General features: G+C 38.6%; 1 protein-coding gene across 2 annotated transcripts in view; it reads right to left on the reverse strand.

Moving 5' to 3' along the window:
- PCCB (propionyl-CoA carboxylase subunit beta) overlaps window positions 1-12,220 on the reverse strand; it is a 72,523-nt gene that overhangs the window by 8,521 nt on the left and 51,782 nt on the right. For both annotated transcript variants that reach the window (XM_053669342.1, XM_053669341.1), the window contains one exon: window positions 8,186-8,309. In XM_053669342.1, the coding sequence (XP_053525317.1) occupies window positions 8,186-8,309 (124 nt within the window). The remainder of the gene's footprint in view (window positions 1-8,185; window positions 8,310-12,220) is intronic.

Genomic DNA, 12,220 nt, shown 5'->3' on the forward strand with positions numbered 1-12,220 from the left:
TCAGAGCGTCACCTCTTACATCAACAGGCTGTGGGTTTGATCCCCAGTCAGGGTGGCCTGCAGGGGGCAACCAATTGATGTTTCTTTCTTAAAAAAAAAAAAAAACATTTTATTTCTTTTTAGAGAGGGGGAAGGGAGGAAGAAAGAGAGGAAGAAAAACATCAATGTGTGGTTACCCCTCACATGCCCCCCACTAGGAACCTGGCCCACAGCCCAGGCATGTGACCTGACTGGGGATCAAACCAGCAACCCTTTGGTTTACAGGCTGCCAACACTCATTGCACTGAGCCATACTAGCCAGGGCTGATGTTTCTTTTTCACACTGATGCTTCTCTCTCTCTCCCCCCACCCTCTTCCTCTCTAAAAATCAAGAGACATATCATCAGGTGAGGCTTAAAAACAATTATTTTTTAAAAAACAACTTTTTAAAGATCGAAGATCTCCAATAAAGGCAACTACATAAGAAATACAAAAACCAGAATTACTATATTTTTTGTTTGCAACACTACTTTTTAACATGATTTAAATAAACAAATGGAACCCAGAAAGGTTCACTGGTAAATTCTACAAAACATTTAAAAATAAAATTATACCAATTCTTTATGGTCTCAGAATACAAATCAGAGAGTATATTTACTAATTCATTCACTGAGACCGGCAGTACCCTATAAACAAAACAAGACAAAGATATTACAGGAAAACAACAGACCAATGTCTCTCATAAACACAGATATAAGAATCCTCAACAAGGGACTTCCGGCCAAGATGGAGGTATAGGTGGAAACACTGTGCTGCCTCACACAACTAAGTTTAAAGACAACAAAGTTTTAATAACAAAAACGCAGCCAAAACACAGAAAATTGAACTGTAGAGAAGTCCTACAACAACTAACTATTCAGCCAGACCGGTAAGAGGGGCAGAGTCAGCGGTGGAGCCGGGTCGGGCAGGAAATATCTGGCGCAAGCACAGGCTTGGGGTGGCAATAGGCGGACCCAATGAGAGCACAAGGCGGCTAGCTGACCGCGGTCACACATTCACATACAGATAAACCAAGCGAAGGAGTGAACAGTGAGACAGGCCACTCAGGCCAGGACCCCAGAGCCAGGAATTAGAGCCTGAAAGCACCAACTGGAAAGACTTTCGGGGTCAAGGTGCCAGGAGAGGCTCCCACACTCACAGAGAGTTCTTTGGAGAGACCCACAGGGTCCTGGAGGGTGCACAGGCCCACACACCCGGGAACCAGCACCAGAGGGGCACCAGAGGGGCCCAGTTTGCTTGTGGGAAGCTGCAGAGGAGAGAAATCTGAGAGCGGAACAAACATCACTGCCCTTCTCTGACCCCGCCCCCACATTCAGCATCACAGCCCAGCCACCTGGGTTGCCCCATCCTGATAAACAACTAGGGCTCCACCCCTCATACATAACAGGTGCCAACAGACCAAAACATTATGGCTCAAGAACAGCTCAAAGCCCCAGAGCCTATAATTCTAAGTGACCAAGAGATAGCCAAACTATCATATGCACAGTTCAAAACACTGGTGATCAGGATGCTCACAGAATTGGTTGATTTTAGTCACAAATTAGAGGAACATATGAAGGCTAACCTACTTGAAAGGAAGGGAAATGCACAGAAAACCAACAGAAGGAAACTGGGACTCAAATCAAGGGAGTGGACCAGAGAAAGAAAGAAACAACCAAATAGAAAAGAATGAAGAAACAAGAATTCAAAAAAATGAGGAGAGGCTTAGGAACTTCCGGGGCATCTTTAAACATGCCAGCATCCAAATTATAGGGGTATCAGAAGGAGAAGAGGAACAGCCACGAGTGGAAAACTTATTTGAACAAATAATGAAGGAGAATTTCCCCAATCTGGCAAAGGAAATAAACTTCCAGGAAATCCAGGAATCTCAGAGAGTCCCCAAGAAGCTGGACCCAAGAAGGAACACACCAAGGCACATCATCATTACATTAGCCAAGATTAAAACGAAGGAGAGAATCCTAGAAGCAGCAAGAGATAAGGGGACAGTCCCCTACAAAGGAGTTCCCATCAGAATGTCAGCGGATTTCTCAAAAGAGACCTTGCAGGCAAAAAGGGGCTGGAAAGAAGTATTCCAAGTCATGAAATCCAAAAACCTACAACCGAGATTGCTTTATCCAGCAAAGTTTTCATTTAGAATGGAAGGGCAGATAAAGTGCTTCTCAGATAAGGTCAAATTCAAGGAGTTCATCATCACCAAGCCCTTATTATATGAAATGTTAAAGGGACTTATTTAAGAAAAAGAAGATAAAAAATACGAACAGTGGAAGGACAGCAAACTCACAGTTATTAACAACCACACCTAAAACAAAAGCAAACTAAGAGGACAGCTAAACCAGGAGCGGAACCATAAAAATGAAGATCACATGGAGGGTTAGCAACAGGGGAGTGGGAGGAAAGAGAAGGGGGGAGAATGTACAGAGAGTAAGTAGCATAGATAGTGGGTAGAAAATAGATGGGGGAGGGCAAGAATAGTATGGGAAATACATAATCTAAAGAACTTGGGACACATGGACATAAACTAAAGGGGGGAGAATGGTGGGGGAGGGGTATGCAGGGTAGAGGGAAATGAAAGGGGGGAATAGGACAACTGTAATGGCATAATCAATAAAATATATTTTTAAAAAAAGAATCCTCAACAAGAATTAGCAAATAAAATCCAGGAATATATAAAAATAGTTATATACTACTTTCGAGTAGAATTTATCCAAGGTATACAAGGCTTGTTTAACATCTGAATATCAACTCATGTAATCCGTTACATCAACAGTCTAAACAAGAAAAATCACATGAACAAATCAATAAATTCAGAAAAAGCATTCACCGAATCCACTACCTACTCATGATAAAAACTCTCAGGAAACTAAGGAATAGAGGGGAAGTTTCTCAATTGATAAAGAGTATCTACAATATCCCTACAGCTACAATAGTGAGACACCAGAAGCCTTCCCAGTAAGATCAGGTACACACAAGAATGTCTTCTCTCACCATTTTATTTTAAAATTGCACTGGAAGTCCTAATATAATATAATAATATGTTATATTATTATATTATCTATAATATAATTATATATTATATTATATATAATAATAATAGCTAATATAATAATTTTAAAGCCTATTAAAGGTATACAGACTGGGAACAAAGAAATCGATCTTAGCTCACAGATGACGTAAGTGTCTCTGTAGAAAACCCTGAATATTCATCAGAACTCTGCAGGACCTAATACACAACTCTAGCAAGGTTGTAGGAAACAAAGTCAATACACAAAATCCATTGCCTTTCTACACACCATCAGTGAATTTAAAAATAAAAACACAATACCATTTACATTAGCATACCCCACAAAAAATACAATCAATCTAACAAAATAAATTAATCTAACAAATTAGATATATCTAAGAATATGCATACAGGATATATGTGAAGAAAACCACAAAACTGATCAACAAAGGGAAAGAACTAAATAAACAGTATCCCATTTTCACAAATAGGAATACTCAATATCAAGAGGTCAGTTCCTTCCAAATCGATGTTTAGAAATTAGGCAATTCTACTCAAAATCTCAACAAGTTATTTTGTGGATATCAACAAACTCATTCCAAAGTTTGTGCACAGAAGCAAAAAACCAGGATGCTAATACAATACTGAAGGAAAACAAAGCTGGAGGACGGACAACACCCAACTGCAAGGCTTACTATAAAGCTACAGTAATCACAGCAGACCAAGGAAAAGACCAGTGTTCAGGAGAAGGAAGAGCTGCCCGGGGCTCGTATTTCAGTAAGCACCCACTTCCACACACCAAGATTTGTCCCAGTTACTACTGCTGTGTAACAAACCACCCCAAAACTTAGTGGCTTTGAACAACAACAATCATTTTATTAATCTCAGAAAAAAAAAATTGAAAACTGCCCCCTAAAAAATGAAAAGTGGGCAAAAGACCTGAACAGATACCTCACCAAAGGAAACATACAGATGGCAAATAAGCTCGTGAAAAGATGCTCTGTATCATGTATCATCAGGGAAATGCAAATTAAAACAACAATGAAATATTGCTACATACCTATTAGAATGGCCAAAATCCAGAACACTAACAACAAGAAATGTTGACAAGGATGTGAAGCAATAGAAACACTCATTCGCTGCCAATGGGAATGCAAGATGGGACAGCCACTATGGAAGACAACTGCGCTGCTTCTTACAAACTAAACATACTGTTACTATATAAGCCAGCAATCACACTCCCTGGTATTAACCTAAATGAGTTGAAAATATACATCCAGCCCTGGCTGGCGTGGCTCACTGGATTGAGTGCCAGCCTGCAGATCGAAAAGTTGCTGGTTCAATTTCCAGACAGGGCACATGCCTGGGTTGTGGGTCAGTCACCAGGTGCAGGCATGAGAGAGGCAACCAACTGATGTTTCTCTCACATATCATATTTCTCTCCCTCTCTTTCTCCATCCTTTCCCCTATATCTAAAAATAAATAAATAAAGTCTTTTTTTAAAAAAAGAAGGAAAATGTATGTCCATGCTAAAACCTACACACAGGTGTTTTTGCAGCTTTATTCATAATCACCAATACTAGGAAGCAACCAAGATATCCTTCAGTAGGTGAATAGATAACGGAACTGTGGTACATTCAGACAATGTAATATTAATCAATGTTAAGAAGTGAGCTATCAAGCCATGAAAAAAGATGGGGGAAACTTAAATGCTATTGCTAAGTGGAAGAAGCTAATACAGAACACCGCACACTCTATTCCAGCTATATGATCTGGCAAAGACAAAACTATGGGAACGGTAAAAGGATCAGTGGTTGCCCAGGGTACCAAGTTATCATGGTTGAGAGAAGGAACTGACGAACAGTTGGAACAAAGAGAATGTTTAGGGCACTGAAAGCATTTTGCACGATGCTGCCATGGTGGATACATATCATTGAACATCTATCAAAGCCCACAGACTGTACAACACCAAGAGTGAACCCTAACGTAAACTATGGAATTTAGGTGGCAAGGACATGTCGATGTACTTCCACCAGCTGTAAAAAACATCCCACTCTGGTTCAGGACACTGACGGCAGAGTGATTTGTGCGTGTGTAAAGAGCCCAGTGTGTATGGGAACTCTCTGTCTTTTCTACTCACTTTTTCTGTGAACCTTAAAAAGCTCTAAAAAATAAAATTAATTCTTAAAAAAAAAAAAAAAAGATTGTACACCGTGACCATGTTGGATATATTCCAGGAATGCAAAAGTGGTTCAATATGCAAAACCAATCAATTTAATATACTACATAAATGAAATAAAAAACAAAAACTAAAGATCATTTCAACTGATACTGCAAAGGCATTTGATAAAATCTATCACCCTTTCATGACAAACTAGGAACAGAGTATTTCCTCAACATGACGAAGGACATACAAAAACCCACAGCTAACACCATCATCAGTGATGAAAGGCAAAGTGTCTTAAGCTGAACATTTCGCCACTGCTATTCAACACTGTGCTGGAAGTTCTAAGCAGAGGAATTTGATAGGAAAAATAAAAAATAAAAGGCATTTAAACTAAACAGAAAGAAACAAAACTATTTTTATTTGCAGACACATGATCCTATACATAGAAAACCCCAGAGAATCCACAAGAAAGATACAAAAAATAGTAAACAAATTCAGCAAAGCTGCAGGTTACAAGATCAAAAAACAAAATCAGATGCATAGCTGTCTTTCTATACACCAATAATTAACCATCTATAAAGGAAACTGAGAAGGCATTCCATGTGTAATAGCATCTAAAAAAAGGAGTAAATTTAACCAAGAGGTGAAAAATCCGTACTCTAACAACTATAAAACATTGCTAAATAAAAGAAGACCAAAATGAATGGAAAGAGTCCCTGTGTTGACAGTGTTAAGATACCAATGCCATCTAACGTGATGTACAGAGCCAGTGCAATCCCTCTCAAAATTCCAATAGCCTTTTTTTTTGCAGAAATGAAAAAGCCAATACTCAAATTCATATGGAATTGCAAGGAGCCCCAGAGAGCCAAAACAATCTCTAAAAAGAAGAACATGCAAAGACACTCTTCCCAAAGTTAAAACTTACTATAAAACTATAGTAACCAAAACAGGAGCACTAACATGTGGATAGATCTACAGACCAATGGGATAGTATGGAGAGTAACAGTAATAAACCCATACATGCATAGCCTATTGAATTTCAAAAAGGATGCCAAAGGATGCTACTTTGATAAATGGTGCTGAGATAACTGGATTTCCACCTGCTAAAGAATGAAGTTAGACCCCTAAGTCGCACCATATAATAAAAATTAACAGAAAATTGATCAAGCCTAAATGTAAAAGTTAAAAGCATAAAACTCCTAAAAGAAAACAAGGAAAAGCTTTCATGGCATTAGACTTGACAACAAGTTCCTAAATATGATGACAAAAAGCACAAGCAATTAAGAGAAAGAAAATGAACTTCATCAAATTTAAATATTTTTGCGCATCAAATGACATTGTCAAAAAGTAAAAAGCAAACAAACGACAAAAAAAACCACACCAAGACACCCTAGGGAGAAAATATTTGTAAATCATATATAACAGTTTAATATCCAGAATGTAAAGAACACCGATAACTCAACAACAAAAATAGTAATTTTAAAAATGGCCAAAGTCTTGTGGTTTTTGTATATTTTCTCTAAAAATATACAAATGGCCAATGAGCACATACAAAATGCTCAACATCACTACTCATTATGGAAATGTAAACAAAAACCTCGATGAGAACACTTCTCACCCATTAGGAAAGCTATAATCAAAGCATATCAGAAAATAACAAATGTAAATGAGAATACAGAGAACTCAGGACCCTTGTGCATTACTAGTGGGAATGAAAAATAGTGCGGCCTCTGTGGAAACTGCGCAGTGTTTCCTCAAAAAATTAAAATCACCACAGACTCAGTAATTTCACTCCTAGGTGTTTGCCCAAAAGAACTGAAAATGTATTCAAACAGGTGCTTGTACGCCCATGTTCACTGCAGTATTCTTCACAACAGCCAAAAAGTCGAAACAACCCAAGTATCAATCGACAGATGAATGATGGAACAAAATGTGGTATCAGTACATGCAATGGAATAGTATTCGGCCAAAAAAAGGTGAAATTAAAGACAAGTATTGTATGACTCCACTTACAGGGACTATCTAGAATAGGTAAATTCATAGCAACAAAGAGCAGATTTACATTATTACCAAGGGTTAGGGCAGGGCAAAAAGGGAGTCTCTATTTGGGATGATTTGAAAAGGTTTTAGAAACAGTGGCAATGGCTACACACTGTGAATGTAATCAATGCCACTGTATTGTCCTCTTAAAAATGGTTCAAATGGCAAGTTTTCTATAGGTTTTACTAAAACAGAAAATAATTTAAAAAAACACTTTTTCTAAAGACAAGAAAAAAAATTGCCATGGCGGGAACAAGAGATGAGGCTGGGTCAATAAAGGGAGAGTGCATCCGTGCTACACAGGAATTCCAACCAAATCTAAGAAGGGAAATAGCGAAGAGAAAAGCAGTGTCTGCAGTCCCCACCCCGAACTTGCAACCCACCCAGAGCACAACCATGGAAGAGTCCCCACCACCTGACTGTGACTCAGGTGTGGCCATATCACAAGAAAGCCACAGGGCACAGGCACAGCAAGATCTGTTCATCTGTCACATACCAGCTATGTCTCTGGCACCCTAAAGGCACCGGAGATGAAACTGGGAATAACACACCAAGACCCCCGCCCCGATGGGACTCATCGTTTAGTGGGTCAATCATAAACCTGGCTGAAAGAAACTGCAAGTGGACCTCTGAAAAAGTGAAGACCTTATATAAAGTTGAGGAGGAACGTTATCTATAAACCCTTAATATAGGAATGTATAAAAGAGGCATTTCGAAAAGTTAATATTAAAATAGAAAGCTTTCACAACAATATCTGAGTTCTTTTCTTTGGACACGGAAGGCCACATCACAAGAAAAAGCAGAAGAGCAAAAGACAGAAAACTACACTTGAACAACAATTAAATAAAAAAGAAAGAAAAGGAAAAGGCAGAAGGCAGACACCAGGGCTGACCCCCCGCAGCCGCCAACTGAGGTTTATGAGAGTTTCTCCCCCCTACCTGAGGCCACCTTAGGTTGGTTGCCAACAATTCCAACGGTCCTCCCGCTCATTCTTGCAAAACCAACAATGATGTTCTTGGCATAGTTGGGCATGATCTCAAAGAATTCCCGCTCATCAACAACCTGCAGGGATAAATTTACTTCTGAGCTCAAAACGAGAAAGAAGAAGACACACTACATTACAGAATTACAGAGCTGGAGAGCCGCCACCCCACCACAGGTTCTCCGAGGAAGCAGACAACAGGCAGAGGGGCGCCTTCTCCCTGCTGGACGTGAAAACCCTCCTGTACTCTGCTAGGGGAGGGTTAACCAGGGCGGCCTTTTTAAAGTTATCAGGCATTATTTATTATACTTTTTTACTTCATTTTGAAATCATTTCAAACCTATATGAAAATTTTCAGAACAGTTTTTAAAAATGTATATATCCTTCACCCAGATTCCCCATGTATTAACATTTTATCATGCAAGTTTTGCCACTCTTTCTCTCTCCCTACCTGCCTATCCCACTTTCTCTCAATCTATCCCTATTTTTGTATGTGTGTGTATCTGTATACATTCTTTCTAAATATTCTACATATATGTACATATACACACACAAACTTTTTTCCTGAACCAGCTGAGAGTAAGTTATAGATATGATACCTCTTTTTTTTATTTACTGATTTGAGAGAGATTTGTTCCACTTATTTATGCATTCATTGGTTGATTCTTGTCTGTGTCCTGACCAGAAATCAAACCCACGGCCTTGACATACTGGCACAAGGCTCCAACTACCTGAACTACCCAGCCAGGGCTGAACACGCAACCTCTTTACCTCTACGTCTGACACTATGTATCTCCTGTAAACACGGACATTCTTTTATGTAACTACCCTGGCATTAACAAAATCAGGAAATTAACATTAATACTATTGTTTATTATAAAACATGATTCAAATTTTTTCCAGTTATTCCAATAATACCCTTTATAGCAACCAAAACCTGGTAATAAAATCTGACCCACAATCACGTGGGGCTTTAGCAGCCAAGGCTCTGTAGCCTGCTTTAATTTTTTCCCTTCCGTCTGTGTCTTTCACAATCATGACATCTCTGAAGACCACAGATCAGTTACTGGATTATTTGCCTTCTGTTTGGATTTGTTTAATGTTGCTTTGTGTTTAATTTCAGGTTAAGCATCTCTGACAGTAACACAGGAGTGTTCCGCTTAGCAAATCACATCAAAAGGCACAGGTATCAACTTCTCCATTAATGGCGGTGACACATGCCAGGTTTCTCTCCCTTGTAAAATTACTATTTTTCTATTTGGAATTAAGCATGTTGTAAGGAAATACTTTGAAACTACATAAAACCCTGTACCTCATTTCATTTTCACCCACCAGGTTTACCACTCATTGATGACTCTTGCCCGACCCAGTTACTGCTATGAGAGTTGCCAACTAGTGATTTCTCTACCTCTATTTTCCCTGCATTTCTTAGTCGGCATTTTACTGTCAGAAAGGTCTTTGCCTCTCTCATTTAATTATTTGTACCACCCACAACTACAAACTATAGATTCCTGTTTTATTATGTAGATTGTAATCTTTTACCATCATTGTTTTATGTTCAAATTGCCCCACATTTGCTAGTGAGACCTCATTCGAGGTGGCTCCCAAACCTTTTCGATATTTCTTCAACGTTCTTTGAGTATACCTTACATTGTGGATTACCTTCCTTTCAGGTTGATCTTGTTTGGGGGGATTTTGTTCCCTGCCTGAGGTGTAGAATTAGCCATTTCTCCAAGGGACCCAGGTTCCTTTCAGCAAAAGTAAACGAGTGTGTATGTGTGTGTTTGCTTCTAAAAAGCTGTCCAGGAGTGCAGAGCTTGGAAATCCACAGAGAAACACACACATTTATTTCTAAAACTGGTATTAAAAACCACAAATTCATACTGATAACTCCAATTCTAGTCCAATTCAACTACAGGGTTCAGTCTAGCTCTCCCTCCTTCAATATTCACGAACTCCTCTCTCATACAGCGGATGTCTTATTCCCATTATTCTCAAAATGTACTTATTTACTCATTCCTCAAATACAGAGAAAATGGTTTCAGAACTGCTCACCCTTATTGCCTGCAAAAACACAAATCAACTAAAATTCATTATTTCTTTACCACTATTGCCATCATTTGACTAACAGCAATTTATTTTAAAGGTTTTTCCCTAGTCTTGTTGATCTTATGTTTTAATACGTAAACATAACACAGGAGTGACAGTTTAGTTTAATGGACATCCCTTCCACCCACCCTCTATTATTGAGCTCATCATTTTTGGTTTATCTTCCATGTATATGTATTATAGAGATGAGTGTATACATTTATATCTTTTTAATTACCCCTCCCATCTTAGATCAAAAGTAACATACTATACTTTTGCACTTTGGGTTTCTTCACTTAACAACATATCCTGGAAACCGCTCCATATCAGTTCAGAGACATCCTTCCCATTTTCACTTCCACATAGTGCTCTATGGTATGGACACACCAAATTCATTCAACCAATCTCCTCTATGTTGTCAGCATGATTTTGAAGCTTACATTCAGATTGTTTGAAATATTTTTCAATGATAAATAACAATGTCTCAACAGTAACCTTGTGCATCTATAATTTTGTATGGTAAGAAGTATATCTTCAGGAAAAAAATCCTACAAGGGGAACTTCTGAGTCAAAGTGTAAATGCTTATTTAGTCTTAGCTATTACCATATTCTTCTAAGAGCAATGTATGAAAATGTCTGCTTCCAACAGAATTAGCAATGGTAGGTGTTTTCAAGTTTTTTGTATTTTGCTAAACTGACAAATGAGACATGATAACTCAGTGTAATTTTAATTCACATTTCCAGCATTACGAGTAAAGTTGAAAAAATACATACTTTACCAAAACTGACCACACCAAAGATAAACTTTAAAGAGATATATTCACATTAAAAACAGAAAGTTATCAAAAAGCTAATCGTTCTCCTCCATAAGAGCACTACGCCCTGACATTGTGGCAAAATTTCTACCAAATCTTTTTTTCCCATCTTCTTTTCTTTTCATTGAACTTACTGGGGCTACACTGGTCCATAAAATTATATAGGTCTCAAGTATACAATTCTACAATACATCACCTGCACGTTGCATTGTGAGATGCAATCCCTAGTCTAGTCTCCTTCGTCACCATGTATCCTGTTTATCCTCTTCCACCTGCCCTTTCCCCCCTTTCCCTATGGTAATCGCCATACTGTTGTCAGTGTCCATAAGGTCTGGCTTTTAAAATTTTTTGTTTATTGATTTGAGAGGGAGAAAGAGAAATTTGTTGTTCTATTTATTTAAGCATTCACTGGTTGATTCTAGTATGTGCCTGACCAGGGATTGAACCTGCAACACTGGTGTATCAGGACAACACTCTAACTAACTGAGCCACCTGGCTGGGGCCCATGAGTTGTTGTTTTTGCTTAATCTCTTCACCTATTTCACCCAACCTCCACAGCCTCCTTCCCTTCTGACAGCTGTCAGTCTGTTCCCTGTAACTATGAGTCTGTTTCTATTTAATTTTGTCCATTAGATTCCACATATAAGTGAAATCATATGGTACTTGTCTTCCTCTGACTTATTTCACTTAGCAGTATATCCTCTAGGTCCATCCATGATGGTGCAAATGGTCAGATTTCAACTTTTTTGCAGCTGAGTATTACTCTATTGTGTAAATGTACTACTACTTTTTTATCCACTCATCTACTGATGGGTACCAGGGCTGCTTCCAAGTCTTGCCTATTGTAATACTGCAGTGAATATAGGTGTGCATATAGTCTTTCAAATCCGTGTTTTGGGTTTCTTCAGCTATAGTCTCAGAACTGGAATCGCACATTCATAATGCAGTTCTGTTTATAATTTTTTAGGAAACTCCATCCTGTTTTCCACAGAGGCTGCACCAGTCTGCATTCCCACCAACAGTGCACTAGGCTTCCCTTTTCTCCACATCCTCGCCAACACTTGTCATCTGTGGATTTACTGATGATG

Source organism: Artibeus jamaicensis, unplaced genomic scaffold, assembly GCF_021234435.1.
Source record: "Artibeus jamaicensis isolate MK-2021 breed Jamaican fruit bat unplaced genomic scaffold, CSHL_Jam_final contig_519, whole genome shotgun sequence".
Classification (NCBI taxonomy): Eukaryota; Metazoa; Chordata; class Mammalia; order Chiroptera; family Phyllostomidae; genus Artibeus; species Artibeus jamaicensis.